The following is a 21,242-nucleotide window of genomic DNA, read 5'->3' as shown; positions in this document are numbered from 1 at the left end:
TACACTGAAATATTCAGCTGAGCATCAAATTTACCCCTATTCAAATTACTGGATTTATATTCCACATAGCTCCCTCTTGTTTACAAATGTGCTCTTCAGGATACAACCACCTGGGTCTTCTTAAGTTCAGGTCTTTTCTAAACTCAATTTAAAGGACAATTTTGTGCTTGAAAGTCCCCTTCTTATCCTAGCAGATGCTGATCTGATATTAGGTATTATTTATTTGTTTCTTTCTCCAGTTACTATGATCTGATCATAGTCTGATTCTGTTGTCTGGAAACTTATTTGTATAGTTTTTTGTTTCACTTGAGTTTGGGGTTGGGTTTAGTTTGGTTGTTTTGTTGTTCTTTTTGCTGTGTACAGTAGGATGGTAAGTCTGGTTATTTCATCCTAGCCAGAAGTAGAATCTGTGGTCTTATTTTAATAATGAAATTGTCACATAATGCCAGCTATGTGACAGCTATGTCATAGAACATATATATGTATGTATATATACATATATACACACACATATATATATATATACATATATATATATATATGTGTGTGTATAGTGAAGTTGCTGGGCATTCAGGGCTCATACCTGTAATTCTAGAGTCTCAGAAGGCTGATATCTGAAGATTGCAGTTTAAATTCAGTTCCAGCAGGAAAATCCTTGAGAATCTTATCTCCAATTAATGCCAAAAATAGAGCTATGGCTCAAATGGTAGATCACTAACCTTGAGCAAAAAAGCCCTGGGAAGTGCCCAGAACCAGTACACACATATACACAAGTGAAATTAAAGTTGCATAGAAGGAAGTGAAAAGAGAGAAGACTAATTACAAAGTAGAAACCACTGAACTGGAAGCCTTTAGTAATGTCTATCTCAAAGTGGATGAAGAAACAGTGATTGTATTCTGAAAGTAGGTGTTGGATATACTTACTGGGATTGTAGAGCAGTTTGAGAGGGTAATTGAATTATGGAGTGATAGTGTGTAGTGGAGTACATAAAATTATTGGAGTTAATAAGAACTGAGAACTTATTTATATGTTTGTCTTAGAGTTAGATTCATTTTCTTATTGCAGAATATCCAAAATAATAAAAGCTATGTAAAACTAAAAATCACTCCCCTTGCTTAAAAGCAAGTCTTCTATTGGCAGTATCTAGTACTGTTCCATCTCCATGAAGTTATCAGGGTCCCAAGTCATTCTAGTTTCAAACGTGCCAATCTGCACAATTGCCATTTCCAAAGTTGCATGTAGTCTAAGATAAATACTAGAGTGCATTTGTTTAGTATGTTTTATGTAACTAATAAGGAGGCCAGAAGGGAAGATAATCTTTCCCTTGCTGCCATGTAACCTTTTTTTTTTGTTTTGTTTTGGTTTGGTTTTTTTTGGTCCGGTTGTGGGGCCTGAACTCTGGGCCTGGGCCTTTTCCTTCGGTCTTCAGCTCAAGGCTGGCACTCTTCCACTTGAGCCACAGCACCACTTCCGCTTTTTTCTTTTTGCTTATGTGGTGCTGAGGAATCGAACCCAGGGCCTCATGCATGCAAGGCAAGTGCTCTACCACTGAGCCAACTTCCCAGCCCCTGCCATGTAACCTTTTAAGAAGACTTTCCAGAAGTCTTTACTGGAGATTTCTGGGTTTTAATTGTATTTTAGTGTGAAGAATGCTAGGGAATATACTCCTTTTATTGTACATAAATGTCTCTAAACTTAGTGGGGAAGATAGGAAGAATAGCTGTGGAGAAGCAGTTGGCATTCTCTGCCACCTCAGTGATTATCAATGAAAGGAAAAGAGGGTTGCATGAACCTTAAGACCAGAGTATTAAGATGCTACAAGAATGTTGGAATGTAGAAGTGGAATGCAAAGAGAAAATGTAGCCAATTCTAAGATAAGATAGTTGTGAGAGGATTGAAAATAAAACAAAAGAATCATTACTTGAGATCACTGCACCTGGAAGTGATTTCTTCAAATGACATCAGGTTTAAGACAGGGAGGGGACCTGAGGAAAGGGGGGAATACTGGGTGTACGGAGGAGATGGGGAGTATACTTATTATGGTAGTGTTCCCGAGAATTTGAGTACAAGGATGAGGGTAAGGTCTGGACTAGACTAGAACAAGAAGATACAGGTAGGTCATAGTTGAGAGGATTGAGAGGATGTAGTAAAACAGTAACTCCCAACCTTTCATCACCTATTCATGAGTTTAAAAAATACTAAACACCAATTGCCAGTAAAGGGTATATAGTATGTATAATTTGCACATTATATCTTTATAACTGAGAATAGTGGTGACTCTTAGGAAAAATATGAGTAGCCTGGCATACTGATTCTACTCTCTACTGAGAGCCTTCTTCTTCAAAATAAGAGTGAGGACAGAGATAGAATAAATAGATGCCTGTATCGTGAGTGCATTAATACATGTCAAAGGGGATCTTGTCAGACATAGTTGAATTGAAAATTCTAAGAATAACATATACCAAGGACCAACTAACATATAACAGGACTTGGAAGTGCTGGTAAATAAAACAGTAGTACCTTAGTAGACTAACACTTCTACTTCAGGATCGACAATTGGGCTCTGTTATCTCATGAAAATATAATGTATGATAATGAATGACAAAAGTGATATTTATATCAGTAGGGCAGAATAAGCTATTCTTTCACTCATGTATTTTACCTATTCACAAAATGTTGAGAGCCAACTATGTTCTTGGATGCCAGGGAGCCGGTGTGGGGGACTTCTCATCGTCGCCAGGTTAATGGCTGCACACAAGGTTCAGCTCTTGGTTGAGAAGGAGACTGACTTGGAGGCTTTTTTCTGCCAAGACTAACGTTGAATCATCTTCCAAATCTTAGCCTCACAACTAGCTAGGGTTATAGTTTGAACCACTGTTACCTAGCTAAAGTTACAGTACTTTTCAAGGAGGTCTTTAGTTTTACTCAGATGTTTTTTGGTTAACCTTTTAAAGAGAAAGTATATTAAAAGAGATAGTGTACACAAAAATGACTAAATCAGTTCCTCTTATAAAGCAAAGTGCAAGTCTCATTTTCCACCATTCTAGCCCACATTTTATATTTTATGGATATCACTTACTTGAAATATAGGAAATACTCTTGTATGTATGATTGTTTCCTGAGTGTTTTTAAATTGGCTGTAGATTTCTTGACACCTTAGTCTTTTTTTTTCTTTTTCCTTTTTTTTTTTTTTTTAAGATAAGGCCAAATGGAAGACCTTCCTTGGTTAAAATGTGCATTATCATGTATTGTTTGCATTCTCTGGATGATATCAAAATTTTATATTTTAAATGACTTAAGAGGAAAAAACAACTTAAACAGTCATATAGAAGGAAATTTGAAAGTATAATTGTTCAAATTAATTTTCTTTTTCTTATAGGTCGACTATATGCTATGCAAACTGGGATGAAGATTGACAGCAAAACTCCTGAATGTCGTAAATTTTTATCAAAACTCATGGACCAGTTAGAAGCTGTAAGTTAAACATTCATCATTTATTAATCTGATTCTATCTTAAGTGCCACTCTATTTGCGGGGAGGCGGGGGGTTGTATGTATTATCATTTTAGTTCTGGTTAGCAGCACCAGGCAAAGTCATTTTTGATTGTTGGTTGTTAACACTACAATACCAGGGAGTTGTAGGTATAGTGTAGGTTCAGATATCCTTGTATATGCATTATATCATTTCCCACGTTATTATGGATGGATTTTGTGTGTGTGTGTGTGTGTGTGTCTGTTGTGGAGCTTGAACCCTAGGCCTAGGTACTGTCCCCTCAGCTCTTCAGCTCAAGGCAAAGCGCTCCACTACTTGAGCCACAGCACCGCTTCTGGTGGTGGTTTATTGGACATAAGAGTCTCACAAACTTTTCTGCCCAGGCTGGCTTTGAACTGCAATACTCAGATCCTCAGCCTTCTTAGTAGCTGGGATCACAGGTATGAGCCATGGCCACCTGGCTTGTGGATGGATTTTGATTCATCATTTAGTAAGTGAGGAAGCCTTTCTAACCATATCTCAGGTAGCCTGTGTATATTTGATTTGGGGGTTCTTTAATAGCTGTTAAGATGATGAAGTGTGTGTGTGTAAGTGTGTAAAAGGAACTGTGAACAAAATGATACCAGTTGCTTATCTTCTTCTTCTTCCCTTTTTTTTTAGCACTAAGGGAACATACTATTATGGTCCAAGCATCCTCCCCTCCCTGTACCTGTTAAGTCACATTCATGAACATAATAAAATGTCACAGGACAATGAAGAGGTGATGGGAAAGTTGATTTAGTTGGGTTGAGTGTCAGTGCATAACAAGTACAGTGCCAGCCGTAGTAGTGTCCCCTAGCAATCAGATTTCCACCCTGTGACTTATGTCTAACTGTTCCTGGAGTTACCAGAGTCAAATGTTACTCCGCTTCAGTGAATCTCCTCCAAGGCTGTTACATTAAAAGTGTAGCTTACTTTATATGTACTTATGTAGTTGTATGATATGCTCAAAAAAGTCAAAAATGTGTTTTTTCAATTACTGGATTTTGCTTAAAGAAATAAAATTTAATTATACTAAAATATTTATATTTACCAACCCAGAACTTTATTTTGTTTTTGTTTTGTTATTAGAAATGTACTATTCAATCAAATACTATTCCAACAGAAAATTCCCCTGCCTAATTATGTTAATCAACCATGAGTAATATTTTCTCTAAGTTTCTTTAACCCTCTGGCTAGAGAGTTCCTATCATCTACAGTCGCTGCCTATGCAGAGCGAATCTGGTGGTACCACTTAGAGAATTTGACTTCCCCTGGAGCTTTGGGGCCCTCTATTTTATTGATGCTACCCTCTATTTTATTAATGGACACAAGATAAATTTGAGTATGTTCAAATTTTTGAGAGGTGTTGGAATGAGAAGAATGTCTCACATGGTAATATATTAGTAAAATTCCAACTCGTGATGACCTTATATAGAATATATCTCTTTATTGATTTCATAGTACAATAATAGATGTTTTGGATAAGACTGAATTCAAATACTTCTAAACACAACGTAAATTACATTTATGACATGATTATGAGGAGTTTAAACTCTTCATTAAAAAAAAACAAGTAGATAGGTTATTCCCAATGAGGACACTTATGTCTATATATTTATCTATATTGTAATTTAAAAACTTCAAATATAGCCAGGCATTGGTGGCTCACACCTCTAATTCTAGCTACTCAGGGGCTGAGATCTGAGGATTGTGGTTCAAAGCCAACCCAGGCAGGAAAAGTTCTTGAGACTCTTATCTCCAGTTAACTACCAGAAAAATGGGAAGTGGTACAGTGGCTCTAGTGATAGAGCTCTCCCCTTGAGCTGAAGAGCTGAGGGACAGCGCCCAGGCATAGAGTTCAAGTCCCATGACCACAAAAGAAAAAACTTCAAATATATTATAATCTTGGTGCTAAATATTTTCTAATAAAGATAAAATTAACGAGTATGGGTCCACTAAATTTTTTTTGGAATTAAATATGTTACAAATCATTTTGCAATTTGAAAACTTTAAATTAGTCATATAAAAAGTTGGGTTGCCAGATAAGTCAAACTTTTGTAAATCTCAGCATTAAATCTCTTGTGAATTTTAAATTACTCTGTTTTATTTTGAGAGAGTTCAGGTATGGTGAAACATTCCTGTAATCCCAGCTACACAGGAGGTAGAGTTGGGGAGGATTACAGTGCTAGCCCAGGCACAAAGTAAGACAAATATTTTAGTATGCCTGTGATCACACCTATATAGGAGGCTATGAGAGAGGATTGTGGTCTACAGCTGGCCCTGGGTAAAAAAACCACAAAACTATAACAAGTTGGGTGCCAGTGGCTGAAGCTTATAATCCTAGCTATTTAGGAGGATGAAACAAGGAGGAGGATGCTTCAAAGCCAGCCTAGGCAAAAAAAAAAAAAAAAAAAAAGGGAGATTCCCATCTCCAGATAAGCTGAAGAATGCTGGACTGGAGGTCCACACTGGCGATGCAGTTCAACTAGAAGAGCCCCCTCCTTGAGCGAAAAAGCAGAGCAAGAGCAGGAGGCCCTGAGGTCAAGCCCCAGCACCTGAACACACAAAAATGCATAGCTATAACAAAAGGACTAGGGGCATGACTTGAGTAGAGTGCCTGCCCAGCAAGTATGAGACCCTTGCTCAAACCCCCCCAGGGCCATCAGAAAAGAAAAAAAGAGTAAAGATTTCACCAGTAAATCTTTGTTGAAATGAATGTACTTACATAAACAATTTACTTAAAATAATTATTAGAATTATTTGTACTTGACACTTTTCTGAGAATCAAATGATACGCCATGCATCTGATTTTATTTTAGCTTAAGAAACAGTTGGGTGATAATGAAGCTATAACTCAAGAAATAGTTGGTTGTGCCCATTTGGAGAATTACGCTTTGAAAATGTTTTTGTATGCAGACAATGAAGATCGGGCTGGGCGATTTCACAAGTAAGTAAACAGGGAAATAAAAGTTATTTTATAAAGTGGGTTTCTGTGTGACTAGAATTATCTAGTTTTTAGCTAAGTACTTTCTGACTACCTCAATAATACAATTTTTTTTAAATTTTAGACATGATTCTGAGTTACAAATGTGGGACTTTCTTGTCAAAGAAAATAGGTGAAGGCAGGTTTATTTTCTCACGATATTTACCCTAATTAGCCATTCTTTAACGTTTAGTGAGCTCTGAAGACTGAATTCAATAGCGATCACAGCCTAGCCTGATGATACTGATTTAAAAAATACTCCAGCCAGTTCAAATGTGTCATTGTAATAATACTTAAATGCAAAGTAATGCATTTTGGATTGTTAAGGACTCACATATTCTATTTATTTTCACTCTAATCTATATGATAAAACCTTAATGTCTTGTAATATGAATGTTGTCACTTCTAATAACATTACAAAGCCCTCTTGAAGTCAAGAGGGCTTTGATAAACAGAAACATTATTTTCTTACAGCTACATTATTAGTACTACATTTTCATGTTTTTTATTTAAATTAGACCAGCTTTCTTTTGTCTTCCAGAAACATGATCAAGTCCTTCTACACTGCAAGCCTTTTAATAGATGTCATTACCGTATTTGGAGAACTCACTGAGGAAGTGAGTATACATCCTTTTATTATCTTAATAGGGGAAGATGATAATGTTGTTTATATTAATAAAAGTATCACTTTTATTATTTGATTTAGAGTAGCATGTTCGTTAAAAATGTAATATAAGCAAAAATATGGAACATTTAGAAAGCAAACACAATACATTTTATCACATTCTTTAATTCTAGTGAGATTTTTTTTTGTCTTCATATGTATGGCTATTATATTAAACTGCATCTGTTTAGAGTTTGATTTTTGTTATTGCTTATGTTTTAACCATGTATGTTAAGTTTCTATACTATTAGTTGCAAAGATTTTATGACCATTTCATTTCTAGCCAGAAGGATTATTGTTTATAATTTCTGTTAAAAAGTGATATGATATATTAAAGATATTTCATATTCATTTTATCAGTTCCATTCTCAAAATCACTCTGAGAAGCAGAGTATATACTCATATTACTTTGAATTCTTGGGACTACAACTGGCTTTTCAATTGTCATGGGACATTTGCTTTCAAAGGGGAGAATTCAGTCTAGAGAAGTACTGTATAGAGAAGAAAAGACCACATATGAGGTAGAGGTATGTAGTGCTGGTGATCTGAATGTTAAGAGAAATTTTTTGTTGTTGTTGTTGTTTTGTTTTTTAATTGTGAGAATACCATACAGAGGAGTTACAATTACATGGGCAAGATAACAAGTACATTTCTTATCAATCATTGTTGCTTCCTCTTTGTTTCCCCTTTGTAAAGTTCATTTTTCAACATAACGACTTGTTTTACATCTCATTGTTGCAATGGGTCCACCTGTATCCCTAGTTAAATGATTTGTTTTTGCCCTTCCCCTCCACAAATTATACCAACATCAATTACAGTGAAAGCAGGGGTTATACCATGGGGGAGGGACATACAAAGCAACATAGAAATCATCTTAAAAAAGATTTTTTTTTTCAAAAAATGACCAGCTTTTGGTAAAGTGCAAAGACAACATAAAATCTATGAGTCAGGAATTTCTACTTGGTTAAAAGAGGTAATTTCAGTACTGCAAAAAGTCCTGGCAAGGTAAACAGTGGCATCAACTCTCTCACAGTTTCTCAGTATAATATGAAGACTTAACTTTACTACTGATTTAAACTTTATGCCTAAAATAAGACACAAACATCTGTATTAATGTCCTTATTTCAAGGATATCAAAAAGCTTAATGCTAAGTTGGTATTTCAAATATTTCTGCAGTCAGATTTTCTTATTTTTTTAATCTGTAGATGGAAAAACATTTAGACTTGTTTGCACAGAACTTCTTTCATAACTCTTATAAAAAATACTAGATCTCATTTAGTCCCTGGATTTTTCTTGGTCTAATTCCTGATACTTCTTTCCCATTTAGTTTCATGTCATTACTCATACTTGTACAAAACTAAATAAAGTAGATGTTTTCTTTAGTGTTCAACTAGGTTTTTGGGGTTTTTTTTTTAGTTTTAAAAATATCTTTGATGCTATTATAGTTCTCAATTTTCTTATCTTCTAGATATACATATTTAATTAACTATTTGCATAATTTCTTCTCAATATTCTAATTATGTCTTTTACATAAACTAGTATTCCTGTAGGTTTCTTGGAGCAAATGTCTCAGTTTTGGGAATATAGTCACCACTCTGTGTGTGTGTGTGTGCATGTGTGTTGTAAATTTTATATTTTAAAGCAAAGAATGTTATATATGTATATATTTTTTTTCCTAATATATTGTCAATTCTGAGACAGAAATTTAATATTTTTGTTGTATTTTGATATAGTATGTTTCATTGTATTTTTTTTGAAAATGAATATTTCATTTTAGATGTATTCCACTATTAGTAATATTTGAAGAACACATTAACATACTTTATTTTTCCTTTAAAATCTTTGGCTAAGGATTAAAAACTGCTATGTAGGAAGAATATAAAATTTGTAAGTAAAATAATGCTGTATTTACTGTTTCTTACTAATTTGGGGGGAATCAAATGAATACGTTTTTCTACCTTTACAAAGCTTGTGTTTCACGTTCAAGGTGTTAGTGACAAAGTACAGGGAAGGGACCCACTATCATTACCCAGCACTGCTCACAAACATCTTAGAAATTCCATGTTTTAACTAGCACTGAGCCTCAGACATTTTAGAAATTGAACAACTCTGAATTATGTGAGAAAACTGATGGTCTTAAAAATGTAAGTACCTTGTTTGGTATGTTATAGTTGAGAATCACTTTTCCAACCTCTTGTGATGAGAATTCAGCCATTTCATTTATTTAACTTCCCCTACATGGATAGTTGTTACAAATGTAAACAGTAAATTATTAGAGCAATGAAACTTTTAAAAGATAAGTGTAATAACCTAATTTGCTCTGACTTTTCCAAAGATTCTGAATCTCGATACTGCATACAGCTTGAAGATCTCTTGGTCAAAGTACTTAAAAGCAAAAATGTTCAAATTTCCAAGTTTTTAGGTTTTGAAATATCTGTGTAGACTTTACTTTTTTTAATATATATTTTTATTGTAAAGATACTGTACAGAGGGGTTACAGTAACATGAGTAAGGTAATGAATACATTTCCTATTGAGCATTGTTACCCCCTCCTTTAGTTTTTCCCCTACCATCCCTTTCCTTCCCACCTCCCCATCACCTACGTACCCTCCAATCCCCTGCAAAGTTGTAAAGTTCGTTTTCAACAGTGTCTTGTACATCTCATTGTTACAATAGTTCATCTTGTATCCTTATTTCCCTTCCCTTCCCCAAATTAGAAAAATTTATATACAAGTTGCAGGACACTGGAATCAAATACTGTGACAATAGGGGTTGTACCATGGGGAAGAACATACAGAGAAACAAACAAACAAAAAATCACATAGTACATTATAAGTACACAAAAAGAATAACAAGAAAGATGAAATCTCTTGTGTCCCTATCTTCGGGTTCATTTCACTTAGCATCAGGTTATATGGTCATATGTACATAGCTTTTGACCTTTTCTGTTTGCCCAAGGCATATACTAGTTATTGCAGATAAAGGGAATCATGGGACCTATGTAGATGAATGGATCAAGAAAATGTGGTAATACACACACACACACAGGAATTCTATGCCTCCATCAGAAAGAATGACACCTCCCCATTTACTAGGAAATGAAAAGACTTGGGAAAAAATTATATTAAGTGAAGTAAGCCAGACTCAAAAGTTAGCTAGACTTTACTTTTATTACATGGTCATCCAGATTCTAAAATGCTCTGCAATCCCTACTGATTGCAGATTGTAACCAAGTTCTGCAACATAGCTCTAATATATAATAATGAATGAGCCATATTTTAGTCATATTCTAGTGTACTGGTCAATGAGAATATGGAAAATGTGTGGAAGTTTTTATGGAACTCTACTAGTCGATCTTACACATTTATTTTATATTTAAATGAACATATTCAGAAACACATTATTATTATGGCATGTAATATTATCATTACTCTTATGTAAACACCTGATATGCATTTAGATTTCCAAAAAGGCAGGAGAAAGAAAATAAAGAAAAAAGATACCTGAAGAAATATTACAAATTTTCTAAATAGAGTAAAAAGGCCGTTATAGACCCAACAATCTCAATGGACCATCTCCTTGTAAAGAAAACAATTCTGAATAATTAGAAAGAAACTGTCAACTAATAACTTTACCAGAAATTGTGTTACAGTCAAAATGTCAAAAAACATTTTTACACAGATTAATTCACTGATAGCAGATCTACACTGTAGATCCAAATGTCAGTTAAAAGTAGCATTTTAAATGATAAAGATGATGTCAAATAGAAGTTTTAATTTACAGGAAGGAATGAACTCTGAGTTAGTAATGTTAGTAGTGTAAAAGACTTTGTTTTATTCATTTATTTTTATCATTGTAACTATGCACTCATACTTTGTAAGCCTAAACAATGGCAAGAAAAGGAATAAAAATAATACAAAACAAATGTCAGACTTTAGACCTAAATGCTGCTCTGTGAACCTATATATTAAATGTAAATGGACCAAATGCTCTAGTTTAAAAAGTAATGATTTTGCAAACTAGATGTAAAAAAATCCTTGAAGATACAGTGTTTACAAAAGACATTCTTTAAATACAAAGACAGTTATTTTGAAGATGAAAATATGGCCATACAATTAAAATAATAAATCCCTACTGAGGGTTGATATTAATATTAGGTGAAGTAAACTTTTACTAGAAATGAATAGGACATTTTATATTAGTATAGAGGTCAGTTTCATCAAGAAGACTTTGCAATTAAAAATATGTATCTAATAACAAAAAACAAAATTCATGAACAGAAATGCAGAAAAAATTGTAATTATACTTGAGGATTTTAATGCTCCATTTGGTCATTGACAGAATAAGTAGTTTTTAAAATGAATAAAATTAAAACTGACCATTCAGATGTTGTCTAGAATTCAGGAAAACAAGACCTTTCATACATTGCTTGGTTGGAAATGTTAGACATTATAACTACTTTGGGAAAAGATTTGGCAGATTTTTATGAAGTCAAACATACTCCTACACTTTTACCCAGCAATTCCTATTCTGGAATTTATCCAAGAGAAATGAAAACATATGTCCATAAAAAAGGCTTGTGCAGGAATGTTCATAGGAAATTTACTCATAATAGCCCAAACCTGGAAACAACCTACCATCAAGGGAGCTGATACACGTGTCGAGGTGTTGCTAGTGACTGCTGGGGTAGACTGTGACATGATGGTTCTTGAATCACAGAATACAATCTGTATGATTTCCTAAAAATGACTAAATTTATTTTAGTAAAAACATAGAAAATAGTTTTAATTTCTTGTGGCAAGGGAAATTGATCTGAACTTCCCTGGAAATATAGACGCTTTCTTAGTAGCAAGAAATATATATCAGTAAAAGTGATTTACATAGAAACATACATATATTTGTCAAAACATCAAATTATGTAGTTAAGATTTGCATATATCAATATATGTATCAATTTCACAGTGAAAATATTTGAACTATTTATGGGTTTAGTTATCCTGGGGTAAGTGTTGACAATTGTAAAAGTGGCTACTCTATCCTCTAGTATTAACCAAGTAAGTAAATACATTGAGGGATACCAGCTTCTCACTTTTGGAGTTTACAGTTTGAGATGAGAAAAGACTAGGTTTGTAGTATGGTGTTAGATTGGAATTAAGAGAATCATATTAACTCATGTTATTGAACACATGAAATAAATTGATGTGTGTATACTATATGCAGCTGTAAATATATGAATGTGTTAATGTTTATAGTACATGTGAATTTGTAAAGTGCACATAGAAGTTTCTGTGTCTTCATACTGAGAAGATTTGGAAGCAATGATACACAAAGTTGCAATCAGCATTTCTAGTGTCTGATTTTGGATTCTGTGTTCTATTACACCAAAACTAATACATAAACAACTGCCTTTTGAGATAAGTCAATGAAAGCACTAGGTGAGACTGGATTTTATTGGCCAGAAGTTAAGAAAATATGTCCAAAGAAGCCAGCAGTCATCTTGAAAGGTTCCTTTTAATTGTGTTAACAACAATCTGAGCCAGGTATGGTAGCACAAGTTTATAATCCTAGCACTAGGGAGGCTGAGGCAAAAGGATCATAGGTTTGAGTCCAGCCGTGACTACATAACATCATCTTGTTTCAAAAAAGGAATAATTTTAGCATCAAAATATCAGTATAACTGAGTATTGCTAGTAGCTCACACCTGTAATCCTAACTGTAGGAGACTGAGATCTACAGGATTGCAGTTTAAAACCAGCCTTGGCAAGTAGGTCTAAAGGCTCTATCTCTAACCGGCAAAAAACTGCTGAGTGGCAGCCATGAGCAAGAAAGCTTGTCCAAACAAGCATGAGACCCTGAGTACAACCCAGAATTGCCAAAAAAAAAAAAAATATATATATATATATATATATTATTAAGGCCAATAGTAATGGATGATAAATAAGAATCAGTGGCTCCATGCTATTCACTACAATAAAGTAAATAAATGACAAAAGAACAAATGAGGTTCTTTGCAGTAGATATGTAATGATCTTTTCTCAGCTTGCTTAAATAAATTTAAAAAGGAAAATAGTTTATAACAGAATCTTGTTAAAAACCTCAAACCACTAATATTGGGGCAAACCAACATCATGTGCAACCTAATAATATGAACTGAAAAAGATAAAAAGCACTTCAATGACAATGTTGCAACTTTACAATGAGGTTGCAAGCCAGGTATAGTAAGTAGTATGTGCCTGTAGTCCCAGCACTTGGTGAGCAGTTGGGAGGACCACAAGTTCCATACCATTCTGGCCTACATAGTAAGACTGTCTAAAAAATAATAATAAAATAAAGAAAAAATGTTTTTACATGAAGTTGTCATATATCGACATAGTGGGACTACACGATCAAATTTAGTGGGGGAGGATTTGGCATTGGTGTTGAATTTTAAGAAAGCTATCAAACAAGTGAGTGACATGCTGAGTTAGATGTCAAACTCTAAGTCCTACTGTTCAGAAGAGGTCTGAACACAGATGGAAACGTTCATGTTGGCAGCATGTGGTACCAGTTGAAGCCATTACCTCAATGAGAGATCAATTAATAGGAAAAGGAAACTAAGACCTGAAATTTGTGACACTTCAACCTTACAAAGTATTCTCCATCAAGATGCTTCCTTGATATGCTATTGGAAAATGATTTGTAGTGAATTTTCCATATTTAGGGTCTAAAAATTACATTTAAAATTTTATCTTTGTGTCTTCCTTACATGCACTAAGTTTGAGAACACTTGACCTAACTTCACTGTTTCCTGCCACGTCATTCTGAGGGGTAGCAAGTGCAAATGAATTAAACATTACATGAAAACATTTGTGTATTACTGCCGACTCTGGCTCCAATTTGCAGTTGTCAGTGATTTTCCTCAATTTGAAAACAGGAACTTGGAGGCCAGGGACAAGAGCGAACGTTCTTTTTTGCCATTCCTGTTTCCCAGAAGGGATGTATAATCAGCCAAAAGGAGCTAATAGATTTTAAAAATATTGGCATCTTGAAATTTTTCTCTTAAAATACTGTGTAATAACCAGCAATCTTAAAAAAACAGCATGAAAATATACATTAGTTGAATTATAACTGTCAGTCATAATAATTCTACTAAATATTCATGACAGGGTGCTGAAGCAAGGATGTCTTAGAAACTGAAATAAAAATCAAACTTTATTGCTTTATCTACTATTGGGAATTTTTTTAATGTGTTAACTGAAATGAACTTTTCAGCTTAAACTAATATTTTCTTAAAATTCATGAACTAATAAAGGAACCCAAGGTAGTTTAAACTTCTCTACCTTGTTTGTATTTTGAAATTAGGACTAAAAGAATCTTCTAGTCATTACAATTTTTCCATTCAATCTAGAGACAGAATTAAGTTACTTCAGAAGAGGAAGATGTGTCCTATTCTTTAAAGCTTCCCAAAGTGTCTAGTTTAAGCATTATTGGAGCATTTATTTAGTCTCAAATGATCCTCTTTATGCCTATCAATATTTAGCTTCTATTAGTACACATGAAGTAGCTGACTTTTTAAAGCCCATTTCATTTCCATATGAATTATAAATTGAAGTGTTATATCCTGAATAAAGTAATTGACTTTACTACTAAAGTCGTATGGCCTTGGATAAATTTCTTTACTTTTGTAATGGCATTCTACCCTGTAATGATGGGATTGTAAAACCTTACAGAAAAAAAAAACTGATAATGTACTTGTATAGTTCTGATGAACATCTCCAAAGGTTAAATACTTGATTCTCAAGAAGAACTAGTAGAAAGTGGTGGAGCCTTCACTGGATGAGGCTTTGTGGAAGCCTCCTTGGGTCTTAGGAAGTGTTCCCACACAGGAGACAAGACCCTACCTAGCACCTTTGTCTTTGCATCTTCCTGTCTTACTCTTTTGCTGACTGTCTGTGAGGTGAGTAGTTTTGTTCCATTACATACTCCCAGAACACTGTTCTGCCTTACCACTGGCCAAACCAATGCCATTGTGCCACATCACAGACAGCTTGTAAGTCAGTGAACCAAAATAAACTCTTTTGCTATCAAATTGATTGTCCCAGATATTTCATTACAGTAAAGGAAAGCTGCCTAACACAGGAATTTGAAATAAGAAGAACAACAATCAGAGATAGCAGTTATTGCTGGCTTTTACATTGGACTCAATACTCATGTAGACCTCTTCTGTTGTCATTATCAGTGCATAGCAGAGTGCCTACCTTGAGTAAGTAATGAATGTTAACTTCTGGGGGGAAGGTGGAAGAAAATAAGGGAGGAGATAACACTATTCAAAAATAAATGTACCCATTACCTTACTTGTGTAACTGTAACCCCTCTGTACATCACTTTATAATAAAATTTAAAAAATAAATGTTAACTGCTTAGCAATCAGGGAGGCTTAGAGAGAATAAATGTTGGAGCTGATCTTGAGGAAAAGAAAGCTTTGGTAGATAAAGGAAAATAATAGGAATGACAGGAAGTAGTGTCGATTTTATAATAGGCTTTGAATGCCAGAATAAAGTGTCCTTCTAGTCAGCTAGTCCTGTAATATCTCAGATACAATAGTGGAAGTAAAGTGTAATTTCCCTGTATGTCTAGGTTATTGTATGGACATTTCAGGATTTTAAGTGGAAGTGTGTGGAAGTGATTAATAACCTGTAGTGAGTACCATAAAATGGTCATCTGAAACTCATCTTGTTTCAGCCTGATATTCCTCATCCAACTAGCCCTTAATATGTATCTTCTACCAATATGTATCTTCTACTCAGTATAAGAGTATAAAATATATATCTTACACTCTTTCTGACTACTTGTGTGTGTGTTTTTTAATAATAGTATTCTCTCGTGCTTCAGCGTCCTAGCTGAATAATTAGCTTTCTAAGGTCAGAATTAATGTTTTGATTTATTTTGTATTTCCTATTCATTAGTTAAGGGTTTTATTTACTTCGGTTTCTTTTCAAGAAGAAAATGTTAAGCCACTAAAAGTTTGCATTAATTAATTACCTTTATTTTAACTGGTGGAACAAAGACGTGATAATGAAAATTTTCAAGTGCCACTTGGCAGATAGTAAATTCAAATGATCATACTAGCTTGAAGATTAGCATTTGTTCAAGTTATTTGAAAAATTAAAAATACTGAGTCAAAGAATTACTGTCAAGGAATGAAAGGAAAGAAAAGAATGAACAATATGATAATTCTGGAAATGGTTCTGTGTACCTGCATACTGGTTTTAATTGAATGCCCTAATCTCGGTAGTCCATTACATATCCTATGCGTTACATTATGAGAATAACTTCCATGAGCATCAAGCCATCCTATATTGAAAATTATATATTTGTTGAGGAGCTGTTGTGTTCTGGAATATAGCTAAATGCTTGATATTAACAGTTTCAATATTTAGTTGAGCTTTTGATTAGCTTTTATTTTAGAGTATATATGAATTTGTGTTTAGGGGAGTATCCATGGGTATGTGTTTATATACTGTGTTGTATTAAGGAAAAGATAAAAGACGAATGTTCTTAGATTGGGAAGAGTGATAAAACCTTTTTAAGGATTTGATGTGGTCACTGTATTGATTATAGAGGCATTATTTTGTGATGACAAAAGGAACAGGCAGATTGTATCACCTTGGCATGTTTAGAGATAGAAATGTGTACCTGAAGCTAGATACTAGGTAGACAACAGAATAGGAACATTGACAGGAAGCTGAACAGTCAAAAACAAATACAGGTGGACCCTGGTAGCCCATTTGGTGATGGGAATGTACACACATGGACACATCAGGAAACCACTAGAGATGGATAAGAATGGCTTGTATATTTAGAAAGATGTCTTTTGAGTATTGAGTGAGGGAAATACAGTAAGGGTTAGGGCATAAATATTAATAAAAGGATGCATAAATGGAATATTGCAGAGAAAATGGGGAAATGGAGACCAATTGAAGATACATTACAGAAGTAAAAATGAACTGAATTCCTGATAAATTAAGTGGGAGAGACAAGGTAAGAGAGAAGTGCTAAACATAACTCACATATTTCTAACTTCAGAGAATGAAGTTCTGGGGCATGACGAAAGCTTAGGGAAAATTAAGAATAGTGGGGCAAATTAAGTTTGATGGCATCTGGTCTTCAGGTAAAGATGTCATATCAGCAGGCTATTTGTCCAAAGATTAGTTATAAGTTTAGAGCAATAGAGAAGCCAGATGCCAATGGCTTATGACTATAATCCTAGCCACTCAGGAAACAAGGATCACAGGTTGGAACTAGCCCAAGTAGACAGTCCACAAGACTCCTATCTCCAAAATAACCAGCAAAATACTCATCTGGTAGTAGAGCACTAGTTGAGCAAGCATACCAGTTGAGCAAACACAAGCCCATAAATTCAAACTCCAGGATTGGCCAAAAATAATAATAATAACAAAATCAGCAGTAAAGATAATGGAGACCTTAACAGAAGAAAATAGTCTCGATGACAGGAGTCATGGTTCTTGAAAACTGGTATTTAATGTAAGGACTGAAGATAACCACAGGTAATAAATGGCAGCTTTGTGAATTAAGGAAAAGGAATGAGGAAGGAGAATGAATTTGAATGTCCATCATCTGAAAGGAATTGCATCTATTCAGTTCAGATAATTATTGACAAATAAAAGTGGGTTCAGTAAAAGCACCATACAGGAGCATCGGGCATGTGTTTGTAGTAACTTTACCTTTCAGGAAGTCTGTTAAGTCCTAGAGAGTTGGTAAAATCATCAGAACTGTAGCATATAAAAATAGGCTTTATCTCAGAAATAAAGACTTATGTGATTGTTGCTTTGTTTTTGCTTGTTTACCATGGTCTAATATCAACATAAAAATATTATCTTTTAGAATGTAAAGCATAGAAAGTATGCGCGATGGAAGGCCACATACATCCATAATTGTTTAAAGAATGGGGAGACGCCGCAAGCAGGCCCTGTTGGAATTGAGGAAGACAACGGTATGTGTTCATTTGTTCTAAGTAAAATGATTTAGTGGAATCACAATTGTTGAGTAGAATTGAAAGTTTTCAGAAGAAACACGAAGGGGATATAACTCAGTGGTAAAGGATTTACCTTATGCTGGGTTACATCCTTACGTCTGGGGAAAAAACATAATACTGTGATTTTGTTTTCACCCATGAAAATTACATGTAAAATTGTAAATTTAGAAGACAGTGAGAAATTAAAGTCAAACTACAGTATTGTGGGTCCATGTCAACAAAGTGGATCAGATTTCCTTCCTGCAGAGGAAAGACAATCCATTTATAATTTAGAAAATACTTGCAAACCACAAAGAACAGTATATTATCTTTTGTGTATCTATTGGACTTTTGGTTCTAAAATTATACAATATGTAAAGAAAATAACAAAGCCTTATTTCCACCACATCTGCCATCTTCCTTGATCTTATTGAAACTCAATTTCAACTACATTTAGTTAATATTTAAATAAATATTTAAGTGAATATTTAAATAAATATTACTGTTACGTTTTGTGTGTCTTGAAAGTGATGGTTTTTATGAGTCTGTAAGCAAATGTATGCATATATAGCTTCCTTTTTTCACCCAAATGATAATACACATACTTTGTTGCATTTGGACCTTAAAAAAAAGAACCTTTAATACATAAAAAAAAATACATTCACATAGTTAATGGGTTTAAAAATTTTTAATCATGAAAAAAAAAGGCCTTATTATTTCACTTGGCCTTTCGCTAATACATAATGAAAAGTAAAGGAAAACTTCTTTTTCCTTATTTATTTTATTGGTCCAACATGTAGAAAGACACAAAGAACAACACTGTTCTGTAGACTGAGAAAATTCTAGATAATCTTGCCTGTTGGAGTAAACTTTTCAGCATCTGTGAACATCATTTAATTCAGGGTTCAGTAAGTGATGATATAGTAATTATCTTAAGCTTGTGGTCCTTAGTCTTTTTTGCAAACGTTAGAACCTGCTATTGTTGTATAAATATGGCCATAGACCTATTATACAATGAATGTGGTTGTGTTCCAGTAAACCTTAGTTACAAAGCAATAACACTAGAATTATAAATCAATTCTGATTAATATCAGTATTAAAATAGGGGAAAATGTATTTAAAATACTCTAAAAATCAAAAAGTACAAAATAAAGTATGGCTTTTTAGAATGGTTTAAATACTTAATCTTCTCTAGTATTACTGAAAATAATAGGACTTAGACTAAGGAAGTCAAGACACAAGTTACAATTCTTCTTTGTGGTCTATGACCTTGAAAAGGCCAGAATCCACAAGGAACCTCAGCTTCCTTTGTAAAACATGAATAACAGAGTGGCTCTTCAGGAGTTTTAAGACTGATAATTGTACGTGAAAGTGATTTGCAAGCTTGAAGGCACTGTATAAGTGTAAATAATCTATTATATAAAATTGACAAACATTTAATATGATAATGATGTTTAAACAATGAAGGCCACAGAGCATGACATGTTCTTTATAAAGAGATAAGAGCAGACTAACTTGAAACATGAAAACATGTCCCTGTAGAACTGACATTTACATACGGTATTCAGATATAAAAATATGGTGTTTCTTTTTTGTCAGGTGGCAGGCATTATGAAATTGTGAGTAGTCCTTTGAATAAACAAATAAAATACAGTGGTGGTCTTCCTGTGTTCCTGTGTGTGTGTGTGTGTGTGGTCATTTTAGGGATTTTCATTAAAGTGAAGTTTACATTCAGTAGCAAAAGTCATGCTTCTTAAATATATAGTTTCAAAATATTTACAGAGTATCTATAGGGACGACTACCCCTGTAGCTATAATACCAGGTATTACCATCAGTTCCTGTACTTTTTCCTTAAGTTTCCCCTCACCCCAAACAACTAATAGTGTGTTCTGTCTGTATAACATTGCTTTTTTTAGAACATTATATAAATGCAGTTGTCGTTACCTATCGTTTGGCTTTTGAAATCAATCTATATTAGTCAGTAACTCAGTGCCTTGAGTTGCTAAGAAGTATTGCAAAGATGTTCAATGATTTGTTGATTCAATTATGACTGGATAGTATCTGACTATTTCTAAACTTGGGGAATTAAAAATAATGCTCTTAAATACATGTACAGGTCTTGTGTGAACATACATTTGCATTTCTCTTGAGCAGATAGCTGAAATTAGGACTGCCCCGGGTCCACTAACTTAATTACATATGTATTTTTATAGAAAAGTCCCTATTTTTCCATAAGCAATGTATAAGAATTACAGCTGCTCAGAATCCTAACCAACACTCAGGTTAATTCAGCTCTAGATTCTAGTAAGTATAGAAGGTGTTTCGTGGTTTCGTTCTTCCTACTGATGAACAATTACAGCATCTTCTCATGTGGTTATATCACCTACACATTCTTTTTCTTTTCTTTGTCTTTTATGACAAACCTGGGGCTCGAACTCCAAAACTGAGCACCGTCCCTAAGCTTTTTTCTGTAGGTTAGAGCTCTGTGACTTGAGTCACAGCTGCACTTCCAGCTTTTGGTAATCAGAAGTAAGAGTCTGAGGGACTTGTCTGCCCTGACTGGCTTTGAACCAAGATGAGATTCTGTGATCTTGGCCTCCGAGTAGCTAGGATTACAGGCATGAACCAACCACCAGTGCCTAGTTTATACATACATATTCATAAATATACATGGAAATACTCAACTGTCCTATTTTGTCAATAGACCATAAAACCTTATAAGTTTTCTGTATCATTATAAATTGAGTTATATATTATCATTTGTCAGATGTGTTTTACAAATGTATTCTTTTAGTCTATTGCTTTATCTACTTATTTAACTGTCATTTGATTACCAAAGACTATAATACTAATGAAGAATAGTACATATATTTTTCAAGTTTTGTGAACTATATTTTGCATCCTAAAAACTCTTTACTTTCCTCTACTTCAGAAATACTCCTAATTTTAGCTCAGAAGATTTGTAGTACAAGCTTTAACTTTTGGGTCTGGGATATATGGTGTGTGTGTGTGTGTGTGTGTGTGTGTGTGTGTGTGTGTGTGTGTGTGTGTGTGTGTGTGTGTGT

General features: G+C 34.1%; 1 protein-coding gene across 1 annotated transcript in view; it reads left to right on the top strand.

The window, feature by feature from the left end:
• Vta1 (vesicle (multivesicular body) trafficking 1) overlaps nucleotides 1–21,242 on the top strand; it is a 41,461-nt gene that overhangs the window by 10,383 nt on the left and 9,836 nt on the right. The window contains exons 2-5 of the mRNA XM_013026993.1: nucleotides 3,381–3,475; nucleotides 6,334–6,461; nucleotides 7,039–7,114; nucleotides 18,047–18,155. Coding sequence (XP_012882447.1) covers nucleotides 3,381–3,475; nucleotides 6,334–6,461; nucleotides 7,039–7,114; nucleotides 18,047–18,155 — 408 coding nt within the window. The remainder of the gene's footprint in view (nucleotides 1–3,380; nucleotides 3,476–6,333; nucleotides 6,462–7,038; nucleotides 7,115–18,046; nucleotides 18,156–21,242) is intronic.

This window comes from Dipodomys ordii, unplaced genomic scaffold, assembly GCF_000151885.1.
Source record: "Dipodomys ordii isolate 6190 unplaced genomic scaffold, Dord_2.0 Scaffold98, whole genome shotgun sequence".
In the NCBI taxonomy this organism is placed as follows: Eukaryota; Metazoa; Chordata; class Mammalia; order Rodentia; family Heteromyidae; genus Dipodomys; species Dipodomys ordii.
Note: the sequence above shows the minus strand (reverse complement) of the source record. Positions and strands in the feature narration are given on the sequence as shown.